This window comes from Ranitomeya imitator, chromosome 5 (assembly GCF_032444005.1).
Source record: "Ranitomeya imitator isolate aRanImi1 chromosome 5, aRanImi1.pri, whole genome shotgun sequence".
Lineage (NCBI taxonomy): Eukaryota > Metazoa > Chordata > Amphibia > Anura > Dendrobatidae > Ranitomeya > Ranitomeya imitator.
In genome coordinates this window covers 674991545-675013220 of record NC_091286.1, presented here as the reverse complement: position 1 = coordinate 675013220, position 21676 = coordinate 674991545, and the positions used below count along the sequence as shown (strand labels likewise).

Genomic DNA, 21676 nt, shown 5'->3' with positions numbered 1-21676 from the left:
TGGAAGTAGAAATCTAAAATGTCAATGTCAACTTTTTAACAAGCATGGCCACTTGACTTAGAATAAAAGCCAGACCAGGCATTCTTTTTGGCTAGATAAGAATCCTCTGATTGGGTTTAAAGGTTAACATCTCCAACCACTGAGTTTTCCCAAGCAAAGTTCTTCCAACTTCTCTGCCGTTGGCATCTTTCACTAAAAATTGTAAAGTTTTGAGAGCAGGCTAACCAAAGACTGAGCATGTCACTTCTTTTAAACACCTAGGGTTTCCACACGCTGATAAAAGAAGTGACATAAGATCGTATTGACGTTGGTGTGCATTATGTACATTTTATTGGGCGCTCAGGCATTGCATTTTCACGCGGACTCCCATAGTAACGCAAAATTCACAGAGTTCTTCAACAGTAGAGTAATAGATGTGGCATTCATGCTTCTATAATTGTCAGTTTGCCAGGTAAAGCGTACATAAAAATCAGGTAATTAATGTTTCGCACAATATGGCTCTTCCTCTAGGCTTTGTACTGTAACAAACATTGGCATGTTGACGAGCTCATTTTGGCTACATTCCCAAGATGAGCTTTTGATGTTGCAGATTATCTGCAGCATTTCTGCACTTATTAGCTAAGTTAGGTAAATTTAATTTTTTGAGTGTTTTTCTTACATGTGTTTTATCATATTTCTTAATTAATTTGTTTCTCTTTTTGGTGTGTCATGGTTTAACCCCTATCTGACCTCGGACGGGATAGTACGTCCGAGGACAGATCCCCTGCTTTGATGCAGGGCTCCGCGGTGAGCCCGCATCAAAGCCGGGACATGTCAGCTGTTTTGAACAGCTGACATGTGCCCATAATAGGCGCGGGCAGAATCGCGATCTGCCCGCACATATTAACTAGTTAAATGCCGCTGTCAAACGCAGACAGCGGTATTCAACTACCGCATCCGGCCGGGCGGCCGGAAATTACGTCATCGCCGACCCCCGTCACATGATCGGGGGTCGGCGATGCGTCTCCATTGTAACCATAGAGGTCCTTGAGACCTCTATGGTTACTGATGACCGGTGGCTATGAGCGCCCCCCTGTGGTCGGCGCTCACAGCACACCTCCATTTCTGCTACATAGCAGCGATCAGCAGATCGCTGCTATGTAGCAGAGGCGATCGCGTTGTGCCTGCTTCTACCCTCCCATGGAGGCTATTGAAGCATGGAAAAAGTAAAAAAAAAAATTGAAAAAAATGTTAAAAAAATAAAAAAAATATAAAAGTTTAAATCACCCCCCTTTCGCCCCAATCAAAATAAATCAATAAAAAATATAAAATCTATGCATATTTGGTATCGCCGCGCTCAGAATCGCCCGATCTATCAATTAAAAAAAAGCATTAACCTGATTGCTAATCAGCGTAGCGGGAAAAAAATTAAAAACGCCAGAATTACATTTTTTTGGTCGCCGCGACATTGCATTAAAATGCAATAACGGGCGATCAAAAGAACGTATCTGCACCGAAATGCTATCATTAAAAACGTCATCTCGGCACGCAAAAAATAAGCCCTCAACCGACCCCAGATCACGAAAAATGGAGACGCTACGAGTATCGGAAAATGGCGCGATTTTTTTTTTTATTTTAGCAAAGTTTGGAATTTTTTTCCACCACTTAGATAAAAAATAACCTAGTCATGTTAGGTGTCTATGAACTCGTACTGACCTGGAGAATCATAATGGCAGGTCAGTTTTAGCATTTAGTGAACCTAGCAAAAAAGCCAAACAAAAAACAAGTGTGGGATTGCACTTTTTTTTGCAATTTCACCGCACTTGGAATTATTTTCCCGTTTTCTAGTACACGACATGCTAAAACCAATGATGTCGTTCAAAAGTACAACTCGTCCCACAAAAAATAAGCCCTCAAATGGCCAAATTGACGGAGAAATTAAAAAGTTATCGCTCTGGGAAGGAGGGGAGTGAAAAACGAACACGGAAAAACGAAAAATCCCAAGGTCATGAAGGGGTTAAATAAATATGCTTTGTTTTTTTACACTTCTTGGTATATGGCAAAACTTTATTGATTCAGTCATGTGCGAATTTTCATGCATTTTTAGTCCATTTCTGCAGTGAAACAACACTAATAAAATGCATGTGTGTATTACCTGTGGAGTTTCAGCACATAAAACTCAGCGTAGGCGGAGGATTAATTTACATGTTGCAAATTTTAAAAAATGCATCATCGTTCAGTTTACACTGCATTAAAAAAGCAGAGTGGGTGTAAGATTTTTTATAAATTCCATCCAATTTGCTAGAACTGTAAAACATTTGTTATTTAGCATCATAAATGCATCAACGACTCATCATGGGAACTTGTTCTAAGAGGTTCCGACATTAACTTCATTGGAATATACCTGTAACAGGTGTCACTGGTGAGTATGTTTTTTAGCTTTGGAAAAGAGCTAATTTGCATCTTTTTTTCTATAAATCATTGCCAATAAGACTCCAAACTGGACTTGTCTCCTTAGCTTATCTCAAAAAATAATTTTTGGAAACAAGGAAGTAAAAATAAAAATTCAGTTCTTACATTTTAAATAAATAGCGATCAATTAGAACATATGACATCTAATCCAATGTCACCATCAGAATAAACAGCAAATGTAGCAGCCACCAACATGATGGCTGCCTTGCTATATTAATTTGAGTAGCATGTCGGCCTCATTGACATTGAATAATTTTTGTAGCACCGCCGTAAACCTCATATTGGTGGCAGGTACATGTGTGCAATGTGGTCAGTGACAGCCCATTGGTATACGGCTTTGGTACTTTAAAGGGATTTGTCCCAGTTGGACAATACCTATCTGTATGCACTAAGTTAATGAATCTTTGATCCGACTCTCCGCAGTCTCCTGACAACTTGAGCAAAATGCTTCACATATGTTTATACATAGTGGATGCGTTCCTGAAACGGAAAGTACTTGCAAGCAGCATAATACAAAGAATAGCAGGTTTACCCAGAATCCTTTGCAGTAGGCGGAGCTATGCAAATCATCTCTTTCCACCCCTGTCTAATCCACCGCGTTTGGAATCGCCAAGCGTGCAATGCTGCGGATTAGTTTCTAAATTTACACAGCCAACCAATTCCTACCTGTGGACACGTGTTTCGGGCTTTAGGCCCTCATCAGCACAGGGCTGGAATTGGTTGGCTGTATGGAGTGGGGCTCGGTGAGCAAGCGATACATACATGCTAGCCACCTTAGGGAGAGACCCAAGTTGGGCTAAATGTAGCGGGATGAAAGAGACCGAAAAGCCCTCTACTTAAAGGAAATACATAGTGGATGCGTTCCTGAAACGGAAAGTACTTGCAAGCAGCATAATACAAAGAATAGCAGGTTTACCCAGAATCCTTTGCAGTAGGCGGAGCTATGCAAATCATCTCTTTCCACCCCTGTCTAATCCACAGCGCTTGGAATCGCCAAGCGTGCAATGCTGCGGATTAGTTTCTAAATTTACACAGCCAACCAATTCCTACCTATGAACACGTGTTTCGGGCTTTAGACCCTCATCAGCACAGGGCTGGAATTGGTTGGCTGTATGGAGTGGGGCTCGGTGAGCAAGCGATACATACATGCTAGCCACCTTAGGGAGAGACCCAAGTTGGGCTAAATGTAGCGGGATGAAAGAGACCGAAAAGCCCTCTACTTAAAGGAAATACATAGTGGATGCGATCCTGAAACGGAAAGTACTTGCAAGCAGCATAATACAAAGAATAGCAGGTTTACCCAGAATCCTTTGCAGTAGGCGGAGCTATGCAAATCATCTCTTTCCACCCCTGTCTAATCCACAGCGCTTGGAATCGCCAAGCGTGCAATGCTGCGGATTAGTTTCTAAATTTACACAGCCAACCAATTCCTACCTGTGGACACGTGTTTCGGGCTTTAGGCCCTCATCAGCACAGGGCTGGAATTGGTTGGCTGTATGGAGTGGGGCTCGGTGAGCAAGCGATACATACATGCTAGCCACCTTAGGGAGAGACCCAAGTTGGGCTAAATGTAGCGGGATGAAAGAGACCAAAAAGCCCTCTACTTAAAGGAAATACATAGTGGATGCTTTCCTGAAACGGAAAGTACTTGCAAGCAGCATAATACAAAGAATAGCAGGTTTACCCAGAATCCTTTGCAGTAGGCGGAGCTATGCAAATCATCTCTTTCCACCCCTGTCTAATCCACAGCGCTTGGAATCGCCAAGCGTGCAATGCTGCGGATTAGTTTCTAAATTTACACAGCCAACCAATTCCTACCTGTGGACACGTGTTTCGGGCTTTAGGCCCTCATCAGCACAGGGCTGGAATTGGTTGGCTGTATGGAGTGGGGCTCGGTGAGCAAGCGATACATACATGCTAGCCACCTTAGGGAGAGACCCAAGTTGGGCTAAATGTAGCGGGATGAAAGAGACCAAAAAGCCCTCTACTGAAAGGACATACATAGTGGATGCGTTCCTGAAACGGAAAGTACTTGCAAGCAGCATAATACAAAGAATAGCAGCTGTGTAAATTTAGAAACTAATCCGCAGCATTGCACGCTTGGCGATTCCAAGCGCTGTGGATTAGACAGGGGTGGAAAGAGATGATTTGCATAGCTCCGCCTACTGCAAAGGATTCTGGGTAAACCTGCTATTCTTTGTATTATGCTGCTTGCAAGTACTTTCCGTTTCAGGAACGCATCCACTATGTATTTCCTTTAAGTAGAGGGCTTTTCTGTCTCTTTCATCCCGCTACATTTAGCCCAACTTGGGTCTCTCCCTAAGGTGGCTAGCATGTATGTATCACATATGTTTAGAAAGTTGTTAGCTCAGGATAGTGTGACAATGAATTACTTCTCACGGACAGTGAGACAGGATAGACAAGGAATGAGAGGTCAAAAGCCAGGAGTGTATGTGATAAAAAGACGGAAGAGAAAAAAAGCGTAGTCAGGTAACCTTCCAGTGTCAGAATACAAGGAGGTTAGCGGATCAGATGTTAACCAGACAAATGGTCAGAACGAGGTCCAAGGTCAGGCAATGAAAGATCAAAACACAGAATGCTAGGCACAGAGAGACAAGTCACACAGTAGCTGAATGTACAACTGTCAGAGAACTGGGAGTAAAAGCACAATTAAGGAGCCTGGCAATCACAAGGGACAAACCACCTGAAGACAGCTAGCGCCTCCCAGACTCAGACTGGACGGCTGAGCTGTTAATGAAAACACCGACAGCTCAGCACGCCACTGCACCAGTTCTGACAGCTTCAAGATGCCCCTGTAGCAGATTGGATGGCTGAGCTGTCAATGAACACACAGACAGCTCAGCAAGCCGCTGCACCAGTACTGACAGCTTCAAGATGCCCCTGTAGCAGATTGGATGGCTGAGCGGTCAGTAACTGCATCTCAGACACACTAAGGGGTGGAACCACGACAGAGAGCAGTTGCACCGGGCCTTCTAATGCAAGAATAATCATTGTTTCACTGAAGCATGAATCCGACCTTGGGTTAATGTACCTTGCTCACTGTAAAAATACATTGACTTATTTTGCAGGAGGCAGGAAACCCCCTTTCGTATTTCCACAATGGCAATCTGACAAGAGTGGTGAGGAACTTGTTTTCTGCAGGAATGGAGACAACATCCACCACACTCCGCTGGGGACTTCTACTAATGATCAAATATCAAAACATCCAAGGTATACTTGAGCAAAAGCTAGTAGTTTCCAACTTAAGGCTCTCCAGCTTTTGCAAAATTACAACTCTCAGTCAGCCTGTCTTGTTTGTTGTTGTAAATTTGAAGCTGGAAATGCTCAAGTGGAAAATCATGAACTTACAAAATTTGCACAATTTCTTTTAATTCCCGATGGTGTTGTGTCCAGCATTTTCATTCCCCTGGGGTCTGATGGGTCTGATATTATATACACATGTGACAAGAAATATGTTCTAATTTAAATCTTAAAATAATATGGTGGGGGAGATTAATCATGAGGGTAATTTTTGGAATATTTGGATGTTTCTCTGATGATACCCTGCTCTGGTCATCTGACTGCTGCAGACAATTACTGGCCTCAATAGCCCTGTAACAGGAGAATGGTGACATAGTTGACTCAGTTGGTGCTGTAAGCCACAGAAATCAATTAATCATGGGAAAAAAATTATAACTGGTATGAATTGGCGGAAAAAAAATGCAGTTCTGTCTTTTATTTTGGGTTTTGTTTTTTTACAACATTTGCTTTATAATAATAATGACCTGGCATGGCGATTTTGCAGGTCAGTATAAATATATATTGTAGTGGCTTAAAAGATGTGAGACTTAGTAAAAAACAAATATATTAAGTATTATTAGGATGGATCCTAAAAAAATTTTCTCTTGTGGAGACAATGAACCCTAAAATGACACTCATGTGTCCCTCATTTCATCATTTCAGGCCCTCATTTTGTTAAGACAAGGTGCACCACAAAAACTACTAAGTAACTAAAGCTCCTGAGTCTCACTACATAAGTAAACTAATAAAGTCCAATTATTGATCAAAAATTGGGGTCTGCATTTTATGTGTTGCCTGTTTCACCCATGTAAAACATATTAACCCCTTAGTGACAGCCAATACGTCTTTTAACTGACCTGAGATATAAGAGACTAGCCTCCCCATACAGGTGACAATCCAGCAGCTGCCGGCTGTACACTATAGCTGACAACTTGCTGTATCAACCACGAACAGTGTTTGCACCGTCCAAATCTGTTTAACCCCTTAGATGCTGCTTTCAATAGTGACTACATAATTATAAATGGTTAACAGAGTGTGGAGGCTTCCTCTTTATCCCAATTGGTGCCCTCAGATCATGATTGTGTGGTCCTGATATTTGCCATGGCAATTCACGACCAAATAGCGGCCTTAGAGTCTGACGGCTGTAGTAATCTGTTCAGAAGTTAGAGGCATTTAGGTGGTAAAAATACACTTTTTCATTTCTATCATGCCACTTTGCATTAATTCCTGTAAAGCACCTGCTGAAGGGTTAATAAACTACCTGACAGCAGTTTTCAATATGTCAGGGGGTGCTGTTTTTAAAATGGTACCACGTTTGGGGGTTTCCCAATATATAGGACCCCTAAAGTCAAAATTGCTGCTACATTTTTAAACCTCCTAAAATGCTAACAAAATAAAATAACATTTTACAAATGGTGCTGATGTAAAGCCGACATGTGGGAAATGTTATTTATGAATGGTTTGCTGTGGTATGACTATCTGGATTAAAGGGATAATCATTCAAATTTTGAAAATTGCTAATTCTTTAACATTTATCTCAAATTTTTGATATTTTTTATAAATAAACAGAAAATAGATCGACCTAAATTTACCATTATCATAAAGTATAATGTGTCACGAAAAAACAATCTGAAAATCACTGGGATTTGTTGAAGCGTTCCAGAGTTATTACCACATAAAGTGACACTGGTCAGATTTCAAAAATTTGGCTCCGTCACTAAACCAAAGAGCATATGTATGTAGACTTGGTTTCCAGTTTCCATCTGATCTCTAACATTACTAAGGACTCATTCAGACATCCGTTTTTTTTCACGTAAGAGAAAAATTGCCCTAGTTTTATAAGTGATTTTAATCAGAGTTTGGTCAGAGTTTCAACAGTTTTTTTCTTGGATGAGAAATCGATATGAATACTTTTCTGCCCAATGATGACAAACGTATTCTCAGATTAATACTCCGACAATAAGTTTGTCGTCATTGGGCAGAAAAATATTCACATCGATTTTTCTGGCTAACCCGATACCACAATATAATTTGTTATTGTGCATCTTGGATGAGAAGAAATACAAAACAAAGAACAGAGAGAATTTATTAGCAAAAAACGGACCTTTCAATAAGTCCTTAGTAGGAATAACCCAAGGGTGTGTTTTTAATATAGAAAAATCAATATCCAATCTATAAATATTTTGACTTTTAGCAACTTCATTTATTTATTTCTTTATTTCATTTAGAGAAGGTCCAGGAGGAGATTTCAAGAGTCATTGGCACTGCACAGCCAATGTACAGCCACCGAGTGCAAATGCCCTTTACCAATGCAGTAATTCATGAAATTCAGAGGTTCTCTGACATTGTTCCTCTGAATCTGGGTCACGAAACAACCAAAGATGTCACCTTTAAGGGATACTTTATTCCAAAAGTAAGAAAAATATGTCTTTATTAGTGATACGTCATAGGACTTTTTCAATGTAAATACTAGTACAACGTTTTAGGTCATGAACATATCAATCTTTGGTTGCACCCTTCCTTAGCTATTCTGTTGGTTAGATTAGGGTTGAGCAAAACGGGTCGGCCATTTTCAGAAGTCGCCGACTTTTGGCAAAGTCGGGTTTCAAGAAACCTGACCTGACCCCTGTGTGGGGTCGGCCATGAGGTCGGCGATCTTCTGAATCTGGTATCGAAATTCCGATACCGAGTTCCAATATGTTTGCAATATCGGAAATCGGTATCGGAATCCATATTTAAGTGTAAAATAAAGAATTAAAATAAAAAATATTGCTATACTTACCCTCTAACGCGCCCTGGTACTAACCGGCAGCCTTCCTTCCTTAGTATCAGTGCATGAAGGACTTTAGATGACGTCACGGCTTGTGATTAGTCGCTCGACCGCCCATGTGACCGCTCACGCGACCAATCACAAGCCGTGACGTCATCTAAGGTCCTTCACGCGCTGATTCTAAGGAAGGAAGGCTGCCGGTTAGTACCAGGGCGCGTCCGAGGGTGAGTATAGCAATATTTTTTATTTTAATTCTTTATTTTACACTTAAATATGGATCCCAGGGCCTGAAGGAGAGTTTCCGCTCCTTCAGACCCTGGGAACCATAGTATCCCATTGCACTGCATTGGGTTTCGTGTTTCGGCCGACCCCGACTTTTCTATAGGATCGGCCGATTTCACTCGACCCGACTTTTGAGAAAGTCGGGTTTCGTGAAACCCGACCCGATCCTATAAAAGTAAAAGTCGCTCAACCCTAGGTTAGATCTATGTCAAGATCGTTGATTCGAAATGATCAACTTAAAAAAAATGATTTTGTAATACTCTTTAGGAACATATTTAGGAATTTCAGCACGTCATGATCAAATGTAGAATTGACGTGTTTAATTGATGAAAAAAAAATAAGTCACCTTGTTGTTCAGTAGTTGCAAAAAATTACCTTTTAGTTAGTCATTAAAAGGTATAAACCACTGAAGACTTTCCATTTTTATTTTTTTTAATTCTTAAAATCAACAAAGCCTTAAAAGTTTTGATAGAATTTTCGTAAATGAAGCCACCTGAGATCCTTGTACAAAACCAGAAGACAGCTTGCAAAAGTATCTAGGTCATTTTGAAATGAATACTTTTGCTGTTTTTTTTTTATCTCAAACATTAAATTAAAAACAAAATAGTATATTTTAATTTGTTAATTTTGACATATAAAGGCAAAAACACTTTCAGGTAAAGAGAAAATATAAGGGAGCTGTATAATTAATTGGGAAGTTATCATGAGAAAATAACTTCATGTGTAAGTTAGTTTTTTTTTAATTTGGCAATGCTTTTTTTTATATCACAATCATTAGTAAAATATGCCTGCATCTTTCTCAGCAGATGATGGCTGTGTGATCCGGTGCATATGACTGCACATAGCATGAGTGATTGAATGAGTGCAGTTTTAAGTCCCATAGTTGACCTATTAAATAGAGTGAAAAGTAAAAAAAAAAAGAAAAGTTTTTAAAAAAATATGAAAAAAAATAAAATAAATATAAAAGTTCAAATCACTTTCCTTTTTTTCCATTCAACACTAAGGAACAAAAAAAAAATAAAAACCATACATATACAATACACAGCTGACATCAACCCTAAAACTATTACCCCCAATTGTCACTGGACAAGGGCAATCGGGAAAAGCCGAGGCTAAGCGCCAGAATTGGTTCATCTAATGAATGTCCCATTTCTGGGGCGGCTGAGGGCTGGTGTTATCAGTCTAGGAAGGAGCCAAAATAAATTGGCCCCTTCCCAGCACATTAATATCAGTCCGCAGCTATCTGCTTAGCCTTTGCTTGTTATTATAAATAGGCAGGACCCTACGTCAGATTTGAGGTGGGTGACCCTTTTTAATAATCAGTGAAGGCTATGCATACAGCTGTGAGATGATATTAATAGGCTGGGAAGCTCCATAGGATATTGGGCCCTTCCCAGAATAATAAGACCTACTCACAGCTGTCTGCTTTCCCTCAGCTGGTTATTTAAAAAAAAGGATTATCCCATGCCATTTTTTAAAATTCATTATTTATTTAATAGGTTAAAGAAGGCTAAACACGCTTCAGTGTCACATGAAAAGGGAGCTAGTAAGGGGCTTGTGACATTAACTATTTACAAGATATCTATCCTATTTATGCTATCTATCTATTCTATGTATATCTTTATATACGATTGCTTTAATAGTTTTGCAAACTAGCTTTAAATGACAAAGATAATTGCAGTATGTTAAACCTGATGTTAAAAATGCATTGCATAAGCATGTCATAGAGATGTCATACAGACGCAAGATGAGAAAAATCACATTGTACTTGCATGACGCTAGAATGACACTCCTCCTACTTTTCTGTATCAGCATCATAGTGATTTTTTTTTAAACAGATGAGAGAGAGTACCAATACTCATTGGATTATTAATATTATGGACTCTTGTAATTTACACTTTCTGACAAGGTAATCTCTTACTATATTGACCTAGGGAACTTATATCATCCCATTACTGTCATCCGTGCTGAGAGACAAAACGCAGTTTGAAAAACCCGATGAATTTTTTCCAAATCATTTTCTGGACTCGAACGGAAAATTCATAAAGAAAGAAGCCTTCATGCCCTTCTCTGCCGGTAAGGAGATGTAACAAATAAACATCACATCTACTAGTCACGTTGATTTCTACTTAAACCCAATTAGTTTGAGAAGCTTCCTACTTCATTGAAGCCATTGCATTACCCACACTCTAACATGAGATGAAAGATCTGTTTTGTCTAACGGACATTTAACCACGTGTTCTACATAATATTCCAGACTCTTCGGCTGCGATTAGGTCGAACACGTGAGTGCGACGGGTGGGATTAAGATTCTTTATGTTCAATGGCTACCAGGGAGAATTGTAATAAGGAAAGAGGGTCAACCATTTTTGGTGAAATTTTTCTTCTAATTTTACCCCATTATGAACGCAATATTCTATATTTAATAGAATCAACATACAAACGAGAAACGCTCCACAGAGCAATTACACATAACCATGATTGGTTCAAGGAGTTGTCCTATGTTCATAAATTATTAACATTATATGTAAAAACAAGTAACTTTGAAATTTATATTTTACTAAAAATCCCAAGCCAAGAATCCTGCAAGTCTCTGGTCTGTTCCCAGGGGAGGACACAAAAATCATTCAGCACCTTAAAAAAAATTCTATTTGAGCACCCTTCTTTCCCCACAAAAAAAAATTTACTGGAGTAGAAGGATCATTTCTCCAAACTTTTATAAACAGGGAAAGGGATATGTATTGTGGCATGGATACAGTCATTACACTACTATTAAAGCCCCTTAGTGTTCTCACCCAAGATAGATCTTTAATGGCCATTAAGAGCATAATGCTCCGAAAAATGCCTCCCCTCCACACACAGAGTATAAAATCACTACAGTGAACATCCTTACCCCCACAATTTCATCTGAAATCTCCCCATTCATATAATATGATGACACCACAGAGCCTGCCGTAAAGCACGCTACAACAACCAACATAATGTCCCTAAAATGACAACCACAGTTTGATGTCCCCATATTTCCCCCAAACACAGTATCATGACCCCCACACAGTATGATGACCTGCCAGTATGATGAACTCCATTTAGTATAATACCCCCACAGCTGCCCACAAAGTGTTGTGGACCTAACGTCACCCAACACAACATATTGGACCCTCACTATGCTGCTCCCACAGCCTTTATTTAGTATGATGGCCAAAAACTCAGTAACGCTATGCGCCCACGTTGCGTTCTTTAAGCATTTCCACCTTGTTTTTCCTCAGCAGAAACGCTTAAATAAAGCGCTAAAAAAACGTATCCCATTAATTTTAATAGCATTCCGCAATTGCTGTGCCCATGCTGCGTATTTTTCCGTAGTGGAGTCGCACCGCGGGAAAATATGCAGCATGTTCATTTATTTTGCGGAATTGCGGCGACTTGTATTGGAACACTTGAAATTCGCAAATATTAAAAAGGTTTGCAGATTTCAAGCGCATTTGCTGCGATTTTGTAAAATCAAAACTGCAGCAAATAGGAAGTGACATCATGGGACCTGTGGAGAGGTATGGATATTGTTGCTTTATTATTTTTATTTTTTAACAGAACAAGGGGTGTTTTTTTGGATTAGCAGAATAATAAATTTTGTCAAAAACTTGGTGTGATTATTTCATTAAAAGATTTTTTAATTAATGTGTTTGTGTGTGTTTTTTTAACCCTTTATTCTAGAGTTAATAATGGATAGGTGTCTTATTGACACCTCTCCATTTTTAACCTGGCCTAATGTCACCTTTCAATAGCAAGGTGACATTAACCCATTAGGTAGAAGAGGGGTTGGACTAGAAAATGAGCTCTAGGGAGCCTTTTTTTGTCACAACTTTATTTGTGCTGAAAAATGCTTAAAAACGCTTAGAAAAAATGCATGAAAAACGGGTCAAAAATGCATTAAAAACTCATCAAAAGCCGCATGCGTTTTCCCTGGCAAGGGTGTGCAGTTTTGATGAGGAAAAATCTGCATCTGTTCTGCAACAGGGGCACATAGCCTAAGATGGATCCTACAGTTGCACATTCAATATGATGGCCCTAAAGTCACACAGTGTTGGCCCCATTGCCCCCTCTCAGCTTTGGGAGTCTCTAGTTTTCAAATAATACTTTGCAATTGCCCTCATTATAAATGGTCCCTGCAAAGCTAGTATGGATCGCCCTCTACCTATGAACCCATGTGTAGCTTCACTGGATGTATCTCTGCCCCTGGTACCGCATTATTACACCCATAGGAATACATCTCTATTAGATTAAGATTAATATAACATATTTTTAATATAGTGGTGTAGAAGTCTTCTAGGGAAGATCCTCACAAATAGCAGCAAATCAATAATGCTAAGGCACAAGAGATAGAAAAATGGTTCAATGTCACTTTTAGTAATGTGCAAGTGCAATAAGGTGCAAGTGGAACAAAACAGCAAGGTGCCCTAATGCAAATATTACATGATCCAATGTGATACAGAAGCCAAAAGCAAAGTAGCAGTGCATAATATGACAGTATATTCATAGTCATCATGTACCAACATGAGTCTTACCCAAAATATGCAAATTAACTGTATAATTTAATCATTACTACCCCAATGCACGTTCTATGTGTCCTGTGTCATTTCACATGTTAGACAGCAGAGAAGCAGGATGCAGGCAAGTGGGATGATTGTGTGTGGTTGTCACACTGTACTTTATAGGAACACTAGTGGGCTTCAGAAGAGAAATATTTCTGTTTGGTCATGTATAAAGAATCAAGCGAGATTTGGCCTAATGTAAAATAAGACTTGCCATGGTGCACAATGTGTCCAACTTGTCTATCTTTCCAAATTGGGTGGTAGGCCACTAACTAAAACATCTCCCAAGAGGATATTATGAACCAAGCAAGTGAAAAATAGGGCACGCAGCCAGGATAATATTTCAATTACAGTACTTTCAACATGATCATACCAAAATTGATAATATACCGAACACAAAAAGTAGTGATAAATAATTGGTAATAAGGAGGTAGAAAAAGGAGGACAAAGTTTACAATATCTATATTATATAAAATAGACACACAGGATGGGGGACATAGAGCAAAATCATAGTAGTTTTCAAAAAAGAGATTCATATAATGTGACAAGAGACATTGACACTAGGGGAGACTTCTATATGCATACAACATCAACAAATAAATGTTATCGAGTATAGCACCTGACGTCATGAAATAAAGAGCCCCAGTGTCACCCTTTCCCTGGATGGAACGGTAGAAGCGCACTACTGTTATGGCACATTAATTGTAAATTTGGCTCTCGATCTAATTCCCAAATTTTACCTAGTAGAGTTAGGAAACCAGTTAACTGATCAGTCTGTGTTTTGAGGGAATGCAGAAAACTCAGAGAAAATCATCTCCGCAGGGCAATCCTAAAAGCCATGAATGCAATGCAATGATATCCACTGAGCCATCACTCTGTCCAGTATTTCCAGCCAGAGGCGTTATAATCGCAGAAGCAGGGGGTGCACCTGGTCCCGTGTGGGAGGGGAGTCCACCAAAACTAATTTCACCTGGATGACCAGCATGGGTGACATTATACCATTATGGGGGACATTATACCAGGAAGGGCACATTACACCAGAATGGGAAACATTATGCCAGAATCTAGACAATATACCATGATGAGGACACTCATTTTACCTGGATGACCAGAATGGGGACATTACATCAGGATGGAAGACATTATACCAGGATGGGGACATTACACCAGAATTGTGGAAATTATACCAAAATGGGGGACATTATACAAGGATGGGGAACATTATACCAGAATGGGGGACATTATACCAGAATATGGACAATATACCAGAATTGGGACACTCATTTCACCTGGATGACCAGAATGGGGGAGATTACATCAGGATGATGGACATTATACCAGGATAGGGACATTACACCAGAATTGTGAAAATTATACCAGGATGGGGGAAATTATACCAGGATGGGGTATATTATACCAGAATGGAGAACATTATACCAGAATATGGACAATATACCAGGATTGGGACACTCATTTCACCTAGATGACCCGAATGGGGGAGATTACATCAGGATGATGGACATTATACCAGGATGGGGACATTACACCAGAATTGTGGAAATTATGCCAGGATGGGGGACATTATACAAGGATGGGGACCATTATACCAGAATGGGGGACATTATACCAGAATATGGACAATATACCAGAATTGGGACACTCATTTCACCTGGATGACCAGAATGGGGGAGATTACATCAGGATGATGGACATTATACCAGGATAGGGACATTACACCAGAATTGTGGAAATTATACCAGGATGGGGGAAATTATACCAGGATGGCGACATTATACTAGGAAGGTACCCGGGATGGGGTTAAATGATATAGCATGGGGCTCAATATAGGGGAGATTACAACAAGAAGGACACAGAATGGGAGACATTATTACAGATGGGATGAACATATATGTCTTTTATAGGACCTAGAACGCTTCAAGGACCCATACATCTAACCAACATGCAGGTGGAGGCAAAGGTTCAAATTTTGCATTGAGGTCCATCGAACTCTAATTATGCCACTGTCTTAATGTTGAGTTATGTTACTTGTTTATCCTGTTGTAGGTTGGAGAGCGTGTGCTGGAGAAACACTTGCAAAGATGGAGCTCTTCATCTTTTTTACAAGCCTATTACAGAAATTCAACTTCGGGTTACCTCCGGGGGTGACTGATGTGGACCTGACCTCTGTCGTCGGATTAACAAATGCACCAAAACCACAAATGATGTGTGTAACGCCTCGCATGTGAAAATGATTACCCTTCGTGGTATTTCATAAGCCATGAAAATCACAATACAAGACCACGCATTAATGGAAATGTTGGTAAAAAAAAGATATCAGAAATATCTATAACTACTACATCTAAAAAATGGACAATAAAAATACACAGGAAACTTGGCTACAGTTCATAGGATTTTTAACATGAATTGGATTAACTAGTGAAGGTTTAACGGATTTTTTTATGTATTCTATATTTTGAGTTTTTAGATATTTGTTAGAAGAGTTTGGTAAGAGTGCAATATCACGGTAGACTACAATAAACATGCAATATCATGAAAGACTTCAATACCAATTTAATAAATATATTATGGTAAAATATATAATCAAATGTTTCAAATGTATTGAAATTAAGCATTTCTAGTTTTTTTCTTGAATGTTACTTGTTTTTGTACAGAGTGGATATATGTAAATAAAAACATAATAATCAACAAAAATATCAACTTTCTATGTTTTACTATCACCAACCACAAGTCTGATGTGTTTTTTTATGTGTGTTTATAATGACATTTTTTAGTATTTTGGGGTGCCATTTTTGGAAGTTATCCTGCAAAGTCTTTAATAAAAACTGCAGAAAACACAACATAATGCACAACTTCAACATAGTAAAGACACTATGTAAAAAATAAACACCAACAAAAATTCTGTGAATATCTTCGTGTTGTACTTTCGTTATGCCTTTAGAATTTCCTCTAAAATTCCATTTAAAAAAAGTCTGTAAAAGTTGTTTTACGCATATAAGCCTGACCTGCTTGACCCTTTCAAGACTGGGCATTTTTTGTGTTTTTTTTTTTTCCTATCTTCCAAAATCCACAGCATTTCTATTTTTATGCTGACATATTCATGTGAGGCTAGGTTTTTTTTTTTTTGCAGAACGAGTTGTAGTTTTCAATGACACAATTCACTTGAAAATGTGGAATGAAAATTTCAGCTACACCTTTTTTTTTTTTTTCTTTTAAATTGTTTAATGTGCTGTAAAAATATTAGTAATATTAAAAATAATAATGCGAATAATATTATATATACTACTATATATATATATACCATTTATATATTCCAGTGCTACTTGTTCTATAAGCTTCAGAACTTTGTAAAAAGTATTTGGCTTCCGTCGCCATTTCCCGAGATCCATAACTTTTTCAATTTTTCTCCCAAATTTTTTGTGTGTTGAGTGACAGTTTTAATTGATACCATTTTGTGGTTCTGATTGCTTTTTTAAAAACATTTTTTTGGGGGATCATACAGTGATTCATAAAATGGCAATGCTTGTATTTCAATATTTTTATGCCATTTACAATAGGATACTTCTTTTTATATTTTGATTTAATAGGTTTAATAGATTTGACTATAACAAATATGTTACAAGAAATAAAAACTAGCCAGCCCCTCTGAACAGTATAAACCAAAGATGAACAAGTGCAAGCTGTTACCACTGCTTAACATAAAAGCATTAGAATACAGACGCCTCTGTAAGTGCTAAGATGTGCAAACATTGAGTAAATGAAATTTGGACGGCATTACTGCTACAGTATATGTATATTTATAAAAATGACTAGATGGTGGCCCGATTCTAACGCATCGGGTATTCTAGAATATGTATGTAGTTTATTTATGAAGATTTCAGAATAATGCCATGAATACACAGGATTTGGCCGGCCGGGCGCGACCAATCAGCGAAGCATGGTTCAAATCCCGCCCCAATTCGCGGCCGGACTGCGTCTGTCGCTGATTGTTCGCGGCAGGCCGTGCGCGACCAATCAGTGAAGCCAGGGCCAGCACCAGGTTTTTGAGGCCCCCGGGCGAAAGAGTCTCACAGGCCATGTAACATATAACAAACAGGGTCGGCTCCGGGGTTTCATGGGCTGCCAGGAATCCCTGACCGCTGCCACCAATTTGTCACGATTCACACCATGACCATCACCCCTACGTCATGGGTTGGGGTGACTTTAGGCCAACAGACGGCTATCACATGTGCAGGGGGGCTTATCTTAGTTATCCCTCCACTCCACAATATAATGAAAACACACACACAAGGCTACTGACCTCTTAGTTTACAGCAGGGGCTTTTTTTAGGTATCCCACTGCTCTGCCATATACCACGAACTGCAGGGATTTATGTATATCCCGCTTACAGTTCCACTTAAAACTTGCAGCTCTCTGGCGCCCCCCTTACACTCAGGTCAGATGAGGTACTGCACCTGGGGTAATTAGTTGCCAGAAAGGCTGCCTGCTATGTTCTGGCTATTGGGCACACTGCAGCGACGCGATAAACTACTCCCACTCAGGCAGGAACAATAATTATCAACGCCGCAGTCGCTACAACATCACCCCAAAAGCCTGCACACTATCGCTGCCACCAGTTTTGATTAAACGGGTCCGAAGCTAACCCAAAAACAACAGTAGCGTAATTCCCATCAGGAGACTTAGGGTACGTTTAGAGCATGGAGAAAGAATCTAGTATATTAATTATTATACTCCATAAAGTTTAGGCAGTGTTTTATCAAAATATTTTACAAGGATGTTACAAATGAGACAATTGCAAATATGTACAGGGTAATTATAAAAAAACAAGGATTACATGAGAATAACACTTACATGTGTTCAAAGCATTGCAGGCAACCAGGCTAGTGAAGTTTCCATACGTCCCAGCTCATTGGACGTGCTCAGGGCTCTCCAGGAAAAAATACAAGAAAACTGTGCTGGGGATCTGGGCAGACAGTTATAGCTGCGGCCTGTAACATCCCAGAAAGGGGTTGGATCACCTCGTCCCTCCTACCTCTTCAGTTAACTAATTTTACCCTAACCTATATCTAATTTCTATAACTCCGCTACAAAACATGTCATAGTCATAACAAACCTAGCATTCATCTCGGATTAACGTGGGCATTCTAATGAGATCAAATATGTCCTATCTGGGATACATATTTACAGAGAAATCCCTACTTCTTTACCAGATGGAATTAGAAGCCCGTGTTTAGAGGGATGGCCAGATCCACCGAGGGAGATTAGGAATATATATTTTCGTGTTCTTAACGTAAACGGTTTGCGTAATATCTTACAAAAGCAAAACAAAGAACTTCCATGTATTCTGGAAATTTCTAATCCAGTTATAGCTACAGAAGAGTTGGAGCCTTCCAAAGCGATCGTAAATTCCTTTCTTCAATAAAACTCCCCCCAGTACATTGGCAAGGCAGCTCTTGGCTAAGCGAAAGGGAAGGGGGGATTTTTAGCCCACAGCCTGCTAGCAAGAGAAACTACTTATATGATATTTCATACCATATCGTGACATGGGCCCTGGGTGAAAGAGTCCCGGTGGGCCCCTTTAGCACATACCACAATTCATAATGCACGGATATGGCAGCGAAATATAGGTATAGTACAATGCCAAAGATTTCACTTACTTCTTACATTACATGAGTGATATCTATTGTATATTCTACATTAGCTAAGAAACCGGACAGTATAGTCCTCTATACAGAATAAAAAGCCCCATATATTGCTCCAAACAGAATAATGAGCCCCATATATTGCCCCATGCAGTATAATTGCCCCATATAGTGTTCCATACAGTATAATTGGCACCACATAGTCCTCTATACAGAATAATGAGCCCCATATTGCTCCAAACAGAATAATGAGCCCAATATAATGCTTCATACAGAATAATGAGCCTCATATAATGCTCCATACAGTATAATGGGCACCACAGAGTGTTCCATACAGAATGAGCCACATACAGTGGGGCAAAAAAGTATTTAGTCAGTCAGCAATAGTGCAAGTTCCACCACTTAAAAAGATGAGAGGCGTCTGTAATTTACATCATAGGTAGACCTCAACTATGGGAGACAAACTGAGAAAAAATAATCCAGAAAATCACATTGTCTGTTTTTTTAACATTTTATTTGCATATTATGGTGCTCAGGGCCCCGGCACTTGCCCGGGTGCGCCGGGTGCTGACACCGGCCCTGATAACAAAGCCCATGTAGTATATAGCACAGTCACGTAGTATATAGCACAGCCACGTAGTATATAGCACAGCCACGTAGTATATAGCACAGCCATGTAGTATATAGCACAGCTACGTAGTCTACGTAGTATATAGCACAGCACATGCAGTATATAACATAGCCCACGTAGTATTAAAAATGAAGGTATTTAGTGCATAAATAGGCCAATTCATAAAAGCCCACCAGCTATGACAAGGTGTCCCAACAAAGAAAGGTGACTAACTGCAGCATCTAAATTGTGAGACAGCAGTGAACATACAACCCCTGGCAAAAATTATGGAATCACCTGCCTTGGAGGATGTTCATTCAGTTGTTTAATTTTGTAGAAAGAAACCAGATCACAGACATAGCACAAAACTACAGTCATTTCAAATGGCAACTTTCTGGCTTTAAGAAACACTAAAAGAAATCAAGAACAAAAAATGTGGTAGTCAGTAATAGTTACTTTTTGTAATCGAGCATAGGGGAAAAATTATGGAATCGCTCATTTATGTGGGAAAAAATTATGGAATCACCCTGAAAATGTTCATTCCCAAAAATAACACCTGCATCAAATTAGATCTGCTCCTTAGTCTGTATCTAAAAAGGAGTGATCACAACTTGGAGAGCTGTTGCACCAAGTGGACTGACATGAATCATGGCTCCAACACGAGAGATGTCAAATGAAACAAAGGAGAGGATTACCAAACTCTTAAAAGAGGGTAAATCATCACGCAATGTTGGTTGTTCACAGTCAGCTGTGTCTAAAATCTGGACCACTGGCTTTATTATTCTACACGTTTCAGAGTTCAAGACTCCTTCATCAGTAAGTACCACAACCACAGGAACATGTCAATCCAGTTTACAGCATTCTTTAAGTAACTGTCCCCTGATCAGTAGTGTCAGGGTTCATTGACAAGACACATGATGAGCACATGTTAACCCCTCTGTGACCTTAGACGTACTATCCCGTCGAGGTGCCCTGGGCTTATCTGACCCTGGACGGGATAGTACGTCATAGCCGATCGGCCGCGCTCACGGGGGGAGCGCGGCCGATCGCGGCCGGGTGTCAGCTGTTTATCGCAGCTGACATCCGGCACTATGTGCCAGGAGCGGTCACGGACCGCCCCCGGCACATTAACCCCTGGCACACCGCGATCAAAGATGATCGCAATGTGCCGGCGGTGCAGGGAAGCACCGCGCAGGGAGGAGGCTCCCTGCGGGCTTCCCTGAGACCCCCTGAGCAACGCGATGTGATCGCGTTGCTGCGAGGGTCTCACCTCCCTCCCTGCTCCCTCCAGCCCCGGATCCAAGATGGCCGCGGATCCGGGTCCTGCAGGGAGGGAGGTGGCTTCACAGAGCCTGCTCAGAGCAGGCACTGTGAAGGCTGCAGCGCTGCATGTCAGATCAGTGATCTGACAGAGTGCTGTGCAAACTGTCAGATCACTGATCTGTGATGTCTTCCCCTGGGACAAAGTAAAAAAGTAAAAAAAAAATTTTCCAAATGTGTAAAAAAAATAAAAAAAAATATTCCAAAATAATGAAAAAAAAAAATATTATTCCCATAAATATATTTCTTCATCTAAATAAAAAACAAACCCAATAAAAGTACACATATTTAGTATCGCCGCGTCCGTAATGACCCGACCTATAAAACTGTCCCACTAGTTAACCCCTTCAGTAAACACCGTAAGAAAAAAAAAAAAAAAAGAGGCAAAAAACAACGCTTTATTATCATACCGCCGAACAAAAAGTGGAATAACACGCGATCAAAAGAACAGATATAAATAACCATGATACCGCTGAAAGCGTCATATTGTCCCGCAAAAAACGAGCTGCCAAACAGCATCATCAGCAAAAAAATAAAAAAGTTATAGTCCTGAGAATAAAGCGATGCAAAAATAATTATTTTTTCTGTAAAATAGTTTTTATCGTATAAAAGCGCCAAACCATAAAAAAAGATATAAATGAGGTATCGCTGTAATCGTACTGACCCGAAGAATAAAACTGATTTATCAATTTTATC

General features: G+C 39.8%; 1 protein-coding gene across 1 annotated transcript in view; it reads left to right on the top strand.

Annotated features, from left to right (window-relative positions):
- The window catches only part of LOC138638770 (cytochrome P450 2K6-like), a 42718-nt gene extending 26403 nt beyond the window's left edge, over positions 1-16315 (top strand). The window contains exons 6-9 of the mRNA XM_069728342.1: positions 5541-5682; positions 7980-8164; positions 10738-10879; positions 15454-16315. Coding sequence (XP_069584443.1) covers positions 5541-5682; positions 7980-8164; positions 10738-10879; positions 15454-15635 — 651 coding nt within the window. The 3' untranslated portion in view covers positions 15636-16315. The remainder of the gene's footprint in view (positions 1-5540; positions 5683-7979; positions 8165-10737; positions 10880-15453) is intronic.
- The last annotated feature ends 5361 nt before the right edge of the window (positions 16316-21676 follow it).